We start from the raw sequence: 18,002 nt of genomic DNA on the forward strand, positions 1-18,002 counted from the left end.
AGAAACACAATCATAGTAGGGGACTTTAACACCCCACTTTCACCAGTGGACAGATCATCCAAAATGAAAATAAATAAGGAAACACAAGCTTTAAATGATACATTAAACAAGATGGACTTAGTTGATATTTATAGGACATTCCATCCAAAAACAACAGAATACACTTTCTTCTCAAGTGCTCATGGAACATTCTCCAGGATAGATCATATCTTGGGTCACAAATCAAGCCTTGGTAAATTTAAGAAAATTGAAATCATATCAAGTATCTTTTCTGACCACAACACTATGAGACTAGATATGAATTACAGGAAAAAATTTGTAAAAAATACAAACACATGGAGGCTAAGCAATACACTACTTAATAACCAAGAGATCACTGAGGAAATCAAAGAGGAAATCAAAAAATACCCAGAAACAAATGACAATGAAAACATGACGACCCAAAACCTATGGGATGCAGCAAAAGCAGTTCTAAGAGGGAAGTTTATAGCAATACAATCCTACCTTAAGAAAGAAGAAACATCTCAAACAACCTAACCTTACACGTAAAGCAATTAGAGAAAGAAGAACAAAAAAACCCCAAAGTTAGCATAAGGAAGGAAATCATAAAGATCAGATCAGAAATAAATGAAAAAGAAATGAAGGAAACGATAGCAAAGACCAATAAAACTAAAAGCTGGTTCTTTGAGAAGATAAACAAAATTGATAAACCAGGGCTTCCCTGGTGGCGCAGTGGCAGAGAATCTACCTGCCAATGCAGGGGACACGGGTTCGAGCCCTGGTCTGGGAAGATCCCACATGCCGCGGAGCAACTGGGCCCGTGAGCCACAACTACTGAGCCTGAGCGTCTGGAGCCTCTGCTCCGCAACAAGAGAGGCCGCGATAGTGAGAGGCCCGCGCACCGCGATGAAGAGTGGCCCCCACTCGCCGCAACTGGAGAAAGCCCTCACACAGAAACGAAGACCCAACACAGCCAAAAATAAATAAATAAATAAATAATTTAAAAAATTGATAAACCATTAGCCAGACTCATCAGGAAAAAAAGGGAGAAGACTCAAATCAATAGAATTAGAAGTGAAAAAGGAGAAGTAACAACTGACACTGCAGAAATACAAAGGATCATGAGAGATTACTACAAGCAACTCTATGCCAACAAAATGGACAACCTGGAAGAAATGGACAAATTCTTAGAAATGCACAACCTTCTGAGACTGAACCAGGAAGAAATAGAAATTATGAACAGACCAGTCACAAGCACTGAAATTGAAACTGTGATTAAAAATCTTCCAACAAACAAAAGCCCAGGACCAGATGGCTTCACAGGCGAATTCTATCAAACATTTAGAGAAGAGCTAACACCTATCCTTCTCAAATGCTTCCAAAATATAGCAGAGGGAGGAACACTCCCAGACTCATTCTATGAGGCCACCATCACCTTGATACCAAAACCAGACAAAGATGTCACAAAGAAAGAAAACTACAGGCCAATATCACTGATGAACATAGATGCAAAAATCCTCAACAAAATACTAGCAAACAGAATCCAACAGCACATTAAAAGGATCATCCACCATGATCAAGTGGGGTTTATCCCAGGAATGCAAGGATTCTTCAATATACATAAATCAATCAGTGTGATACACCATATTAACAAATTGAAGGAGAAAAACCATATGATCGTCTCAAGAGATGCAGAGGAAGCTTTTGACAAAATCCAACACCCATTTATGATAAAAACCCTCCATAAAGTAGGCATAGAGGGAACTTACCTCAACATAATAAAGGCCATATATGACAAACCCACAGCCAACATCATCCTCAATGGTGAAAAACTGAAACCATTTCCACTGAGATCAGGAACAAGACAAGGTTGCCCACTCTCACCACTATTATTCCACATAGTTTTGGAAGTTTTAGCCACAGCAATCAGAGAAGAAAAAGAAATAAAAGGAATCCAAATTGGAAAAGAAGAAATAAAGCTGTCACTGTTTGCAGATGACATGATACTCTACGTAGAGAATCCTAAAGATGCTACCAGAAAACTACTAGGGCTAATCAATGAACTTGGTAAAGTAGCAGGATACAAAATTAATGCACAGAAATCTCTTGGATTCCTGTACACTAATGATGAAAAATCTGAAAGTGAAATTAAGAAAACACTCCCATTTACCTTTGCAACAAAAAGAATATAATATCTAGGAATAAACCTACCTAAGGAGACAAAAGACCTGTATGCAGAAAATTATAAGACACTGATGAAAGAAATTAAAGATGATACAAATAGATGGAGAGATATACCATGTTCTTGGATTGGAAGAATCAACATTGTGAAAATGACTCTACTACCCAAAGCAATCTACAGATTCAATGCAATCCCTATCAAACTACCACTGGCATTTTTCAGAGAACTAGAACAAAAAATTTCACAATTTGTATGGAAACTCAAAAGACCTCGAATAGCCAAAACAATCTTGAGAAAGAAAAACAGAGCTGGAGGAATCAGGCTCCCTGACTTCAAATTTTACTACAAAGCTACAGTAATCAAGACAGTATGGTATTGGCACAAAAACAGAAATATAGATCAATGGAACAGGATAGAAAGCCCAGAGATAAACCCACGCACATATGGTCACCTTTTCTTTGATAAAGGAGGCAAGAATATACAGTGGAGAAAAGACAGCCTCTTCAATAAGTGGTGCTGGGAAAACTGGACAGGTACATGTAAAAGAATGAAATTAGAACACTCCCTAACACCATACACAAAAATAAACTCAAAATGTATTCAAGACCTAAATGTAAGGCCAGACACTATTAAACTCTTAGAGAAAAATATAGCCAGAACACTCCATGACGTAAATCACAGCAAGAACCTTTTTGATCCACCTCCTAGAGAAATGGAAATAAAAACAAAAATAAACAAATGGGACCTAAGAAACTTAAAAGCTTTTGCACAGCAAAGGAAACCATAAACAACTAAAAGACAGCCCTCAGAATGGGAGAAAATATTTGCAAATGAAGCACCTGGCAAAGGATTAATCTCCAAAATTTACAAGCAGCTCATGCAGCTCAATATCAAAATAACAAACAACCCAATCCAAAAATGGGCAGAAGACCTAAATAGACATTTCTGCAAAAAAGATACACCGATTGCCAACAAACACATGAAAGAATGCTCAACATCATTAATCATTAGAGAAATGCAAATCAAAACTACAGTGAGATATTATCTCACACCAGTCAGAATGGCCATCATCAAAAAATCTACAAACAATAAATGCTGGAGAGGGTGTGGAGAAAAGGGAACCCTCTTGCACTGTTGGTGGGAATATAAATTGATACAACCACTATGGATAACAGTATGGAGGTTCCTTAAAAAACTAAAAATAGAGCTACCATACGACCCAGCAATCCCACTACTAGGCATATACCCTGAGAAATCCATAATTCAAAAAGATACATGTACCACAATGTTCATTGCAGCTCTATTTACAATAGCCAGGACATGGAAGCCATCTAAGTGTCCATCAACAGATGAATGGATAAAGAAGATGTGGCACATATATACAATGGAATATTACTCCGCCATAAAAAGAAACGAAATGGAGTTATTTGTAGTGAGGTGGATGGACCTAGAGTCTGTCATACAGAGTGAAGTAAGAGTGAGAAAAACAAATACCTTATGCTAACACATATATATGGAATCTAAAAAAAAAAAAAAATCGTCATGAAGAACCTAGGGGCAAGATGGGAATAAGGACACAGACCTACTAGAGAATGGGCTTGAGGATATGGGGAGGGGGAAGGGTAAGCTGGGACAAATTGAGAAAGTGGCATGGACATATATACACTACCAAACGTAAAATAGCTAGTGGAAAGCAGCCACATAGCACAGGGAGATCAGCTCGGTGCTTTGTGACCACCTAGAGGGGTGGGATAGCGAGGGTGTGAGAGAGGGAGACTCAAGAGGGAGGAGATATGGGGATATATGTATATGTATAACTGATTCACTTTGTTATAAAGCAGAAGCTAACACACCATCGTAAAGCAATTATACTCCACTAAAGATGTTAATTAAAAAGAAAAGAAACTAAATTGTTCAACTGTGTTAAATGTGCTAAGCAGTCAAAATAAGACAAAAACTATAAAAAGGCATCAGAGACCTTAGCAAGATCAGTTTTCAGTGGATGCTGGAGACAGAGACCAGAGTTGAATAGATTGAGGATGAGAAGGTGACAAATGGAAATGGCAAATGAAGTCACCTTTTTTTAGAAGTTTAGCTGTAAATGGGAGAGGGAGGGTTCTCTGAAGAAGGGGAATTATAGTGAAGGATCTGGAAACAATGACATATACTAGGAATGTTTGAAAAATTAAGAAGATTTGACCCCAGTAGGGGAAGACTTAGAGAAGTTTTGTCTTCAGATATTTGAAAACCTTGCAAGTCAAAGAGATGCTTTGTTTTTAATTTTTAGAGGGAAGAACCAGGACCAATGTTTACAGAGAAATGGATTTTGACTCAACATTAGAAAACATCTTGAGCTGTCAAACAGTTGAATAGTTAGTTGCCTTGTGAGAAGTGAGCCTCCTGTCACAAAAAGTGGAAAACAAGAAGCTGTAAAGTCAGCATTCTAGTCCATTTCCAGTTCCTGGAAATGACTCCTGTATTGACTTAGGACTGAGCCTAGATGGACCTCCATCTCCCACTGCATTCTTGGGCCTATTGTTGCATGAGTTTGTTTAAATAGGAAGTTATTAGTCCTTTCTTGAGTATAAAACGGAATTACCAGTTCTTGAGGCTCCACATCTCTTTAGACTCTTTGGTGCTTTAACCACCCACATGTAGAAATTAAAGAGGAAAAGACCAAGGGCTCATAAGTAACTTTAGGTAGGTTTCTTTGTTGTTTACTGTGCTTAATTTCACATTTGCAGTGACCAGGATCTCATTTGGTTCCTTAAATATTATTCTGAATTTGGGAAGGTCTGATTGCCTACCTACAAACAGGCCATTGGCCACAAAGGTATTGTTGTGTTTAGAGTGCAGCACCCATATTCTTTATGCTTTGAGAGGGGTCTTTTATGCATTGATGATTACAGCATCTTAGGGGGGAGTATAGGATTGGTCATGGGGATTATCTTTTGTATTGTTTTCCTACTTTTTCTTGGAGCCTGATTTTTTTTTTTTTTTTTTAGAGACAGCATATTTGGAAGAAAAAGGGTAAAAATAGTAATGAGGTAGGGTCCCCTATGATTTTATATTCATGGAATATAGAAAACTGATATTTTTTTTCTTATGTATTTAGAAAAACACTTTGTCAGAGAAGGAAAATATAGATCCTGTTAGCAGGTAAGTGGAGAAACAACACTAGTGTTGTTTCTTGTGGCCTCAAGTTATAACTATGGAGGAAGGAGGGAAGGAGAGCAGAGAGGTGAATGTAGCTTATAATAATGAGGTTCTATAGACTTTCTTTGTGGTTGCCAGAAAAAAAGTGTCTTTACCTTTTTTTTTTTTTAACATCTTTATTGGAGTATAATTGCTTTACAATGTTGTGTTAGTTTCTGCTTTATAAGAAAGTGAATCAGCTATACGTATACATATATCCCCATATCTCCTCCCTCTTGCGTCTCCCTCCCACCCTCCCTATCCCACACCCCTCTAGGTGGTCACAAAGCACGGAGCTGATCTCCCAGTGCTATGTGGCTGCTTCCCACTAGCTATCTATTTTACATTTGGGTAGTATTTATAAGTCCATGCCACTCTTTCACTTCATCCCAGCTTACCTTTCCCCCTCCCCATGTCCTCAAGTCCATTCTCTATGTCTGCGTCTTTGTTCCTGTCCTGCCCCTAGGTTCTTCAGAACCATTTTTTTTTTTTTTTTAGATTCCATATATATGTGTTAGCATGCGGTATTTGTTTTTCTCCTTCTGACTTACTTCACTCTGTATGGCAGACTCTAGGTCCATCCACCTCATTACAAATAACTCAGTTCTTTACCTTTCAGTTTCTGTTGAAAGTATGGCCCTTCATAAAATTATTCTTACTCTAAAATACTTCCATCTTATATAAAACATGAAATAGAAATTAAAATAGTCTTGTTCCTCCTTCTATCTAAAGATAAGGCTTCGCTTTTTTCCCTATTGGTAATTTAAATAAATTTTAAAATGTTATTTCTAAAAGCCTGAACAATTCATCATTAGAAATCTATAACTCATCCCAATTTAAATTCTTTAATTGATTTTTAGGCTATTGTGCCAACCTCAGAAATCCACATCTCCACATAACCACACTTTTGTTCACAGAATGTTGCCGAAAAACAATCATGCCATGACTTTATAGAGATTATCTTCTAATTCATGGAATAAAAGATATCAGAACTTGTACCAAATTGGTCTCTTTTTGTATTCTTTTTGAAAATAGTTATTTTATTCATTTTGTGGGTCAGTTTAGTTACATATACTCACATTTCTTGTTTCACACATCTGTAAGACATTGTATTTTAATACATAAACCTTTCGTTCCTTAGCTTGGTCCAGACAAGTCCTATCCTCATCAAATTCATTCTCATTTTCAGAACTGTTGAGAACAGAGTTACTTAGACTCTCCTCTGTGGATGTCCTTAGAGCTGCACAGATCAGGCATTTCCTACTCACTGGTTGAGACCTCCTAGTTGCTGCCTCACATGCCTTTCATCTCAGATGGAACTTGCCTACCGGATTTTCTCTCACACCTTCTTCTCATGGACTCCCATATTTACCTGCTTCAGTATCTTGCTGCTGCTCACTTGGGCTTGAAGTCTCAGCACCCAGCGCAGTGTCTGCCCCTGTACTGTCTTGTTGCCATGCTTAGCTCCGTTCACACAGTCACAGTCCCAGCAGGCCCCCAGTCCTTGGCTCCCGGCCCTATCTTTGCAGGGAATGTTAACTCTAAGAAACTTGAGTCAGACTCCCTGTTCCCCAGATAGCAGACTCAGACCCCTTAGTTTGAGCATTTAGGGTCTCTTGCCATCAGGTTCCAACTTGCCTTCCACACCGCATCCTCTACTCTTTCCTTCCCTGTAAAACTGTGTGGAAGCTGTGCCTTCTGGATTAGGTATGTTAAAAGGAATTCTTTTCCATTGCTGTATGCAAAATAACAGGGGCAGGATGCTATACTCTTAGGAATTTGGGCACCAAATTGAGCTACTCTGTCTTATTTGACAAAGCACATCCAGTTGGGGAGATGGGGGGTGTGTTTTAAAAGGAGCATGCTTTAAAGCATTATTGTTAAAATAAAACAGAACAAAACAAAGAAGAACCCTATCTATGACAGTAGACTGTTTCCACCTGCACATGGCTGAAATACCATTTGGAGAGACAGAGGGAGAGAGACACGGGGGTGGGGTTAGGGTGTGCAGCTTGACATTAACAAGAGAGGAGGCAGACAGTTGGTGGTTGTTATAGTTTCTGTGTTCTTTATATCTTGATCCTCAAGTTGCAACCTCCCCCTCATCCAGTTCCTTTAAAAAATGTGATACTTAGTGAATTTTCTTCCTATGCCTCTGCCAAGACATTACTGAAGCTTTTCCTTTCCCCATAGTCGGCAACAAAAGGCACAGAATTGTGTCTTTGAGTTTTTGAGGGCTATAGTTATGACTACTATTACTATCCAATAACCAAGAATTGGGTTTTCACATTCTGAAAATAAGAATATGAATATAAATGTCTTTTGATTAATATATCAGCCCTACAGATATCTTTATTTGTTCTATCCAAGCATTTCTTTAATAGTTCTATAAAAAAAAATAGGGTTTTTTTATTTTGAAAAATTAAATGGTGTTTTAATAGTGTTAGAGGTATCTAGTATATCCCACTTTATTACAATTAACTTTTTTTTTTAACATCTTTATTGGAGTATAATTGCTTTACAACGTTGTTAGTTTCTGCTGTTTAACAAAGTGGATCAGCTATACATACACATATATCCCCATATCCCCTCCCTCTTGCGTCTCCCTCCCACCCTCTTTATCCCACCCCTCTAGGTGGTCACAAAGCACCGAGCTGATCTCCCTGTGCTGCGTCCCACTAGCTATCTGTTTTACATCTGGTAGTGTATATATGTCCATGCCACTCTCTCACTTCGTTACAATTAACTTTTTATCTGCCCTGTTCCAGAGAGCCATAGAAAGAGAATATTTTTCAAAATGTTCAAAGAATAGATATGAAAGGAATAACAAAATTTAAATATTTTAATATGTGTGTGTTTACATCAGAAAGACGTTTTTCTAAATTCATTACAGTATTTTAGATGTAATTCTTTGAGCAGTCAGATCTTTTAAATGTGTTTGAGAAACATAGAAAAGTCACATTTTAGGTATAATCTATTTAAAATACATGTTATTCTTCCTTATATTTGAACAATCTGTTCAAAACAATCCATTCATATGGGATTTTGCTTGTACAGATCTGAGTGGGAATCAGTAGTTTCTTTGTTTGTCACTATGGAAACAAGTCAGCCTATCCTGAATGGCGGTTAGATCACGCAGAGTGATGCTCATGTCTCCGTGTAACTTCATCATGGAGCAGGCTGGCGCTGACATCTCGCCTCCAGCTCTTCCCTCCTGGAAGCCCAGCGCCATGCAGGATCCACCCCGGAGGCTCTCTGCTGTGCCATTCCTCAGCTCCTTTTTCCAGGGCCGACGACACTCTGCCTCCGACCCCATCCTGCGACTGCAGCAGGGGCGGCGCAGCTCCACTGCCAAGATGCTCTCCTCATCCTCTCTCCAGGTGATGGTGGCCATGTCCTCTGTCAGCTGTGCTGAGAGAAACCCAACTTGCCCCGAGAGAAAAAGTAAAGCTCCTTTTCTTCTTATTGATTGCCACAGCTTTGAGTTTAAATATAAGAACTGTGAAGAGGTTATGCTGTGTTGATACTTTTTAAAATTTTGACAATTAATTCTGCATTTTACTTTTTATTGTCTGTTATGCTAAGAGATTCAGTAGACATGTAATAGGAGATAAAAATGATTGAATGTTTTATGTTTTCTCATTAAAAATGTAGTTTTTGCACAAAACTCATTCCCTTGTAGAAGATCTGCTTTTACAGTTTCTTCCTTTTCATTACCAATATGACATGTGGAGATTATTGTGTGCAAAAGCCTTTTCTGTAGTAAAGGATAGTGTACTTATACAAAAGGGAAACAGTTTTATTCCTGACAAAATGAAGGGGATTTAGCACCAGCTTGTCATTTAGAATCCTGAGAGAAAATGGAAGCTGTTTCTCAAGTTACTATTCTGTTCAGAGAGTAGGATTTTGAATCGTCCCTTTGACTGTTCTAGGAAATTCAGGACGTCCAACACCAAAGTATACAAAAGTTGGAGAGCGTTTACGGCATGTCATTCCTGGACATATGGCCTGTTCCATGGCATGTGGTGGCAAAGCTTGCAAGTATGAAAATGCAGCCCGCTGGAGTGAACAGGAGCAAGCTATTAAGGGGGTCTACTCATCCTGGTAAGTGATTCTGTCTGTCTTTGGTAGCTCCCACCTACTGCTAAGTGGGAAAAGGGAATGGACGTGTAGGAGATGGCCAGGAGGCAGTGGGCTGTAGAAGAAGGAATGTGGGGTTTTGAAGTCAGAGGACCTCACCTCCATCCCTGGCTTTGCCACTTGACGAGCTGTGTGATCTTGGTCTACTCACACAGGCAGTCGGAAGCACAGTTTCATCATCTGTAGAATGGAAATAATGAAACCAACCCTATAGGGTTTTTTTTTTAATTGGATGGAATGCTGTATGTAAAGTATCTTAAAGAAATGGTAACTAGATAGCTCCTAAACTTCAGAAATTGCTAAAAATAATTAAAATGTTCAACGATAAATTTGAGAAATTATGAGGTACATAGGTAGTTTTTCAGTTTCATACAGGTAAGCTTTAGCCTCGTTTTTATTTTGTTCCTGTATTCTGTGTAAAAGAATACATTTTCATACAAATACATACACTTCCAGTCTGCCTCAGTAGAAGGTGGTACGAGTTGTCAGTTCAGTAGACAATATAAGATGCTTACTTTGTTTATGGTATGTAAGTGTAATTCATTCATTATTGAATCATACTGCTTTTATTATTAATAGTAAACTGTCGAGTATACCTTTTTTGTTGTAGTGATATCTCTAAAAAATTCTGATACTCAAAACCAAATCACATTTGGAATGCACTAAGAGGAATTCACTATTCAAAGAACTGTGCTTGTGAATCATTTTATAGAGCAAGAATTCATTTACAAATTAGATATTTGTCAACCAGCTTACTAACTTGCAACCCTGTACTTTTTCATATTGGGTTTGCTGAGTACGTGTGTAGTACTATAGTCTGGGGTCCAGTGTCACTGTTGTTCTCCACAAATCATGTTCTAGTTTATCACTATATTTCTTGAAGAATGTTGTGAAAAAGCAAACACTATTTCTGAGGTGTGGTCAGACAAGTAAATTTCTAATAATGCAGCTTAAGGTCACATTCATATTTTTGGTTTATTGTTGACTAAACTATCTGAACTTTTTTCGCCTCTGCTGCTTTCATGTTACATCTCTCTCAATCCTACACTAAGTGCTATTAAATTTGGGGGGGGTCCCAAACCTTTGGGGGTCCCTGTTAAGTTTTAAACATTGCCCCAGGCATGAGGGATAGTATCTTTCTGAATCCTGACCTGCTCATCTAATGTCTCTGTTACTCCTCTCAGGTTCTTGTGACCCACAACTTGCAATAGTCTACCTTATGTATCTTTCACCAGGTCACTGGTGAGAAATGCAATCAGAACAGTGTGAAGCCAGAGCCCTAGTGAGAGCGATAGCCATTTACTGGGTCTCTGTCCATTTGTACACTCAGTAAACATCCATTTGGTTACAAGCCAGGCATGGTGCTGAACACTCTCAAATTATTATCTTCATAAAACTCTTTAGTAGGCATCATTAATGTCATTTTATTGGTGAAGGAATTGAAGTCCAGAGAGACTAATTAATTTGCTACACAGCTAGAAAGTAGAAAAGCCAGCATTTGAAACCAGGTCCAACTGACTCGAAAGCCATATTTTTTGCAAAATTACAGTAACTCAGCACTTATTCATAACCACATGCTAGGATTTGTGCTAAAGTCTTTACATTCACATCATATTGAATTCTCATACCAACCTTGTGAGGCAGGCATTATCCCCACTCAATACATTAGGTAACTGAGGTACAGATAGCTATGTAACTAAAAATGCCTCCCAGCTGGCCCTCCTCATTTAGTCAGTAACCTTTGGATAACTAATCCAGGATGTCCTTTGCTGCCAGCAGAGGTTTCTCCATCATTCCATCATGTCCACTAGAATCTCATGAAAGTCCTTGAAAGTACTTTGCTGGAGTCCATAAATACTTTATGTCCTGGAATTTTTTCCAGGGATTTAAGAAGCTAGGGTTTCTTAGAGCCCTAATCATAATACAGAATTGAAGCCGGATTTGTATAAGGAGATTCTTACCTTATAGCATTGTTGAAATCATAGAAAAAGTAAGGGCTTGAAATCTTTCTTTCTCAGTTTTATGCATATCACCAGTCCCTCCTCCCATCTGTAGGGTCACTGATAATATCCTGGCCATGGCACGCCCGTCCACTGAGCTCCTCGAGAAGTACTGCATCATCGAGCAGTTCCGAAGGTAAACGTTGCGTGTTTACACACTTTAATAAGCCAGCTTGTGTTTTCTCTTCTATTGCTTTTGACCTCAAATGGAGAGGTGCTTTCATTTTACCAACAGGAGTGTGAAGAACTTATTTCAAATAAGACAATTAAGGTCTTGAAAGTAGTTAATAATGTTTATTGATGCCAAAAATGGTTAACTTTTTTAACACTACCTCCCAATATGACTAATTTTTTTTTCTTTTTCCTTTAAGCCATGGCATAAAAAGTATCATCAACCTGCAGCGTCCTGGTGAGCATGCCAGCTGTGGGAACCCGCTGGAACAAGAAAGTGGCTTCACATACCTTCCTGAAGCTTTCATGGAGGCTGGCAGTAAGTCCTTCCATCCTCCTCTCCATGAGTTACCAAGGGCAGCACTCAGAGACTTTTTGTCTATTCAGCTCTTAGGTTAAAAAGGTGATGGAAATAAACAGTTACTGCATAGTAGTGTAGTAGGGCTTCTAAAAAGTGAAGGTGAGCTAACTTTGACTTTAAATAATGTGATCATTCTTCTGTGGTATTGCTGTTGAAAGTATAAGATTTCTTTTTTCCTGTGAGAGGGATCTTGAGAGGAGACCTTGTAGAAATAACGCCTGTATAATTAATATAAACAGTATCCAGACCTGTCATCTCATTTAATCCTTAAAGCAGTCACATAATATAGTTGTTCTGCTTCACACATGAGGTCACACAGGCTGAGGAAGTTCTGACTTGCCCAAGATCACACGGCTTAAACATGGCAGCAGGATTGGAACCCAGGACTCACTCATGCTTTTACCTACTGCATAGCTCTGCCCCTGGGTAGGATGCAGGGATTCTGTATGTGACGATCTACGACTTGTTTTTAAGAAGTGTATGTTAGGTTTTTTATCCCACTAGTTAGAAAATCTATATGTACTACCTTATGCCATTTATCAGTTAGACATGTTTCCATGCTTAAACAAGGTTGCATGCTTTCCCTCCATGGTTGAGTAATTTTGGCATAGATCATTGACTTTAATTTGCAATCCTGCTTTTCCTTAATTCTTTCTGACCGAGTTTCAGCAGGAAGTGTGTTAAGTAATATAGAATGTGCTTTTTAAGAAACGTTAACAGTAAGTGTACTGGAAATGTAAAACGCCTGTTATTTTAGGTCTACTCATCCAGTGAGATCTGCATGCCTTACAGCTTTATACTTTTCATGAATTCACTGACTTTTTTCAAATGTCTTTACACGTATTTTTCCTGTATGTTGATTTTCTCCCTGTTCTCTTTCTCATTGTCCAGTTTATTTCTACAATTTTGGATGGAAGGATTATGGTGTAGCATCCCTGACCACCATCTTAGATATGGCGAAGGTGATGACATTTGCCTTACGAGAAGGGAAAGTAGCTATCCATTGTCATGCGGGGCTTGGTCGAACAGGTAAATTCTAGGAGGCGGTTTTATCGTCCTTCTACATATTTAAACGTCTAAGGAATACTTCCTAATTCTAGAGGATAGTTTTCAGATTCCTATCGAAGTTTTGGAGTCAAATGGAACAAGTCAGTAAAAGATCCCTGAAATATCTTGGATAGCTTCAGTGACCATGTATTCATGAGAGTAGTTTTGAATGATTTAGCGCTAAAACCTCATCATTACTGAGTAATAAATAAGTGGACTTCCATAGCTAGCTGAATGACCTTTCTGATTTTCTTCTTGAAAGGAAAACAGTCAATACTTTGTTTTTAACATGCAGTGTCTTTTTAAACTGTATTTTCCTTAACCGAAATAACCATGAAAATAGCAAGCATTGTTTCGCCTACTATCTTTTTAAGCCTTTAGCAACAATGTAAGTTTTGAAGGAGGTTAATTTGCTACATCAAGTAAGTGGCAGGGCCATGATTTAAAATCCATGGCTGTAAGGATTTTGTTTGTAAAGGAGAGTCTTACCTGTACCTAGAATTCTACATAAAAATCAATGATTTTACTTGAAAATGCTGCAGAATATCAGTGCAACACTGATATTGGGGCACAAAAAGGGTTGGAATCTTCATTGTCATGTAATCTAGCCAGACACCTGAGCTCGACTCTGTCCACAGTGTACCCATATACCTGCCACTGGGTCTTCCACCTGCTGGGGGAGCATCTTTAGGGTAGAGACTCATTTCTGTCCCAGATTGTCAGCTCTCATGGTTGAGCCAAAATCTCACTCTTCTAGGGATTCCACATGGCAAGCTCTGCAGATATTTCGTACTTACCCCAAAGACCTGACATGTCCTAGTGAGAAAGATAGGTTGGACCTTGCCGTATACTAGGAAAACATGCATTTTTTTCAGAGGTTCTGAGTTTCATGTGTAACGAGAGTCACAAACTTAGTGATTAACACAGATGTCTTTTGATTTGCCTTTTACTTGATGTTAATTAACTATTATATTTGAGTTAATTGATTATCGCCTTTTTATTACTCATTTTAATTGAGTATCAATTAACAAGAATGCATCATGTTTATACTGTTAAGGCTATTTCCCTTAATATTAAGTGCTTATAGAAAAATAGTTATGGTCTACAGGAAAATATATATTAGTTTAGGCATTAGTTTAGTCTTAAATAAGAGTTATCAGGAGAAAAAAATAGATTGTGAATGTGAATAATTGCCAAAGATAAAAATACCCAAGTAGGAAAAATGCCAGTCTGGAATGTGCCACCAGTTGATGTCAAAGACGGCAGGGGTGGGAAGTTCCAAGCAGAGTGTACAGACTGATTGGATAGAAGTTTTTAAGAGCTGTTCAGAGTGGAAAGCAGGATTGGCTTTCTTCCATGTTGGAGTTGGGCATTAATGACGGTAAATGGGCCAGGTCATCAGTTTATTCAGTCATCACCCTCCACACTCAGTCATCCCCCCTCACTCCACACCTACTCACCTTCACTGTGGCAGTTCTTGGTGCTTGCCCTGGAGTACAGAGGTGACCAAGGGTTCTCAGTCGAGGGGAGGGTTGCCATATAGACTTAGTAAATAGATGAACACCTGTACAAAAAGTTATCATTGTCCTTAAAATGTTTCTGTATTTATGTGGTTTCCTGACAAGTATTCAAATTTTAAATCACCAAAGAGTATAAATAAAGATATAAGCTTTTCTCATATCAATATTCTCTTCTTCACTGTTCAGGTGTTTTAATAGCATGTTACTTAGTTTTTGCAACAAGGATGACTGCTGACCAAGCAATTATATTTGTTCGGGCAAAGCGACCTAATTCCATACAAACCCGAGGACAGCTACTATGTGTAAGGGAATTTACTCAGTTTCTGATTCCTCTTCGCAATATATTCTCTTGCTGTGACCCCAAGGCACATGCTGTCACCTTAGCACAGTATCTCATTCGTCAGCGGCATCTGCTTCATGGCTATGAGGCACGACTTCTGAAACATGTACCCAAAATTATCCATCTCGTGTGCAAATTGTTGCTGGACTTAGCTGAGAACAGGCCAGTAGTGACGGAAGAAGTGGCAGAAGTACCTGGCCTCTCTGCTGAAATTGAAAAGACTGTTTCTGAGATGGTCACAATGCAGCTGGATAAAGAGTTACTGAGACATGACAGTGATACATCGGACTCTTTCACCCCCAGTGCAGTGGTGGCAGATTTTGAGAATCAGGATGTGATTCTTTCCAGTGAGCAAGAGTTTGACCCTCTTTGGAAGAGGCGGAATGTTGAGTGCCTTCAGCCCCTGACTCGTCTGAAAAGGCAGCTCAGCTACAGTGACTCGGACTTAAAGAGAGCCGAGTCACTTCTGGAGCAAGGGAGGACTCCGTGGACAGTGCCTGCCCAGGCCGTGCTTTGCCATAACCCCAGGCAGCAGAAGCACATAAGCCATTGTTACTCCCCACGGTCTCCACAGCTAGATTTAAATAAGGAAACGCTGGTCCGCAATACATTTTCTTTCTGGAATCATGCTAAATTTGGAGGCCTGGAAGGACTCAAAGATGACAGGTCATCAATTTTCCATAGGACGAACATTCCAAAGGAAGTACAGCGAAGTAGAACCTTCTCTTCAGGTATTTCAGGTTCATACAACCCTGGGGAACCAGTTACACCAAACTTTGCAAATATCCCTAAGGAACTAAACTGTTCTCACCAGCAAGTGTCCCACTGTGAGTGTGAAACTCATGGTGGTTGTGGCCCAAGCTCCGTTGCGGAGGACAGTGAGACTTGCCGCCGCCCTGTGGACTGTGCGTCCAGTCCCAAAGCACAGTTCTTGGTTGGACCTGAAACCCGGGATAGCAAATATCTGTCTGAAGTTGCTCCGTACACGGCTTTACAGTCTGACTTGAGTGTTGAAGCAAGGAGAATACTGGCAGCCAAAGCCCTGGCAAATTTAAGTGAGATTGCAGAAGAGGAGGAAGTGAAAAAGAAGGTAGAAATGTGGCAGGTACTTGTATGTCATTTAATTATGTATGAGTGGGAAATATTCGTGTCAGAGAAAAAAACAATACATTTTCCCAAATTCATTTGTTACAGGAATTTGAAGACATGTTTGTATAATACGTAACTTTTGAACTTCAAGTTACTCAGCTGTGATACCAGCTTGCTGTCATAGAAACAACAGACACAGGGCTGTTTTGTAGGTTCATTTCAATCTCTGTGAAAGAAAGCACTTAGTGCTTAGCACTCAGCAGGGTGCCTGACTGAGCAAGGCAATGATACTGATTGATGTCGATAGTTTCCATCTTTCTCACTGGGCTTGCAGGACTGATGGACAGATGAACAGACCACAGCAGACAGCTGTAGGAACTGACCCGAAGTATCTCTAACCTGAGACCTAGCAGAGAACCACACTTTGAGAACCAGTGACAGAGATATAAATGAAATAGAGACAATTCTTTTCCAAAGCTCATTAACCCAAGTATCAAGTAAAGCCAGAAGGACGAGTGATGGATGCTGTCTGCTCAGCATTCCCTCCTGCAGACTTCCCAATCCACCCCAGTAAGGCAGGTGCTGGATTCCGGAAGGCAAATGGGAGTGGCCACAGCGTACCTTTGTGCCACTGGTTTTATCTGAGATTGGGTTCTTGGGGTCTATTTCTTAGCCTTTACTTAAATTAGAATGTGAAATTTTAAATTTTAACGCCTTTTTGTGTCGTACTTTCACTAGGAAGACAGTCTTAAATTAACCTTGCTCTCTGCCCAAAATAAGCAGCTAGTCTAGAGGAAAGGCAGGCCTTATAAACCTAGTCATCAGAAACAGGTAAACTGCCCAAATGTGGGGCTGACCTGGGGAGGCCTGGCTCAGTGAAATTTTGGCTCGCTAGCCCATAACCTACCATGAATTATTTGTGTAGCTACTTTTCCATATGCTACCGTTAATCAGACAAGGTGTGTACACTTTTCAGGAGGCCAGACCTTCCAGATGCAGAGGCGGGTAGAGGAGGCGTGGAGCCTCGCCCTCACTTGCAACTGTGTGACAGGAGGAGAGCTCTTCCACACACGATTTCTTCATCAGAATTGTAGTGTTTTGCTTAATGAATAGTTAGATGTATTGCTTTCTTCCAACATGAAGTATTTTCTTTATTTCCTACTCCAAACTGAGCAAGCCTTCCACTCAGTGAGCAGGTCTCCTCTGCGTCGCTGCGAGCCACAGTAGCTAGTGGCAGGACCTCCGGGTTCAGGCTTGACAGCTCACCACCCCCTCGTGGGTCAGCCCCACATGGGCCAGACTGTTTGAACACATAATATAAACGAAAGCATTTCCTAGAGGTGGATACTACCCTATCATTTGGACAGGTTTGCCTTTTTTTTCCTTTCTAGATTTTATTGTGGGTCTTTCAGTAATAAAACAAATCAGTTGAATTCTGGAAAAAGTAAAATGAACGTGATTTGAGTAGCATAATGCTGCCTGTGCCCTTATTAGGCCCTTTCACATCTATTATTTCATGTGATTTTCACAGTAACCCTGTGAGACAGATGATATTTTTTACAGATTCTTTGTTAATCTTTCAGTCCTTATGAATTAAGTATCACAGGTCAGGAAACTAAGGGTCACAGAGGTCAAGTGATGTGCTTGCGGTGATGTGGTCCAAAGGCAGCAGGGCCAGGATACAGTTCATGTGTTTAATACTTTCCATCATCCCTGATGTTTTTCCTAACCCTGCTGGAAGATTTCAGAAAACAACAATGATGTAATGGTTGTTTTACTAAGAGGGTCTTTGAGTCATGTTGTTTCTGCCCAACATAAAAATTGAGTAAAAGCTACTCTGCTATATGCATGACCTATGGGATATGAAGGACTATCCACAACTAAAAGTTTTGGCTTATTTATGACATAATAAAGAGAAACCCAGTGCTGGCGGACCCTGGTAGCATGAGAAAAACAT

The 18,002-nt window shown here is 39.5% G+C and overlaps 1 protein-coding gene across 16 annotated transcripts in view; it reads left to right on the forward strand.

The window, feature by feature from the left end:
* PTPDC1 (protein tyrosine phosphatase domain containing 1) overlaps positions 1-18,002 on the forward strand; it is an 86,090-nt gene that overhangs the window by 61,424 nt on the left and 6,664 nt on the right. For 7 of the 16 annotated variants that reach the window (XM_068552379.1, XM_068552382.1, XM_068552393.1 and 4 more), the window contains exons 1-6: positions 8,515-8,821; positions 9,310-9,481; positions 11,573-11,653; positions 11,889-12,007; positions 12,941-13,078; positions 14,803-16,061. In XM_068552379.1, the coding sequence (XP_068408480.1) occupies positions 8,521-8,821; positions 9,310-9,481; positions 11,573-11,653; positions 11,889-12,007; positions 12,941-13,078; positions 14,803-16,061 (2,070 nt within the window). In that variant the 5' untranslated portion in view covers positions 8,515-8,520. Of the gene's footprint in view, positions 1-8,496; positions 8,822-9,309; positions 9,482-11,572; positions 11,654-11,888; positions 12,008-12,940; positions 13,079-14,802; positions 16,062-18,002 lie in introns of those variants that run through there. The other 9 variants (XM_068552383.1, XM_068552390.1, XM_068552384.1 and 6 more) reach the window with 5 other exon arrangements.

Source organism: Eschrichtius robustus, chromosome 10, assembly GCF_028021215.1.
Source record: "Eschrichtius robustus isolate mEscRob2 chromosome 10, mEscRob2.pri, whole genome shotgun sequence".
Classification (NCBI taxonomy): domain Eukaryota; kingdom Metazoa; phylum Chordata; class Mammalia; order Artiodactyla; family Eschrichtiidae; genus Eschrichtius; species Eschrichtius robustus.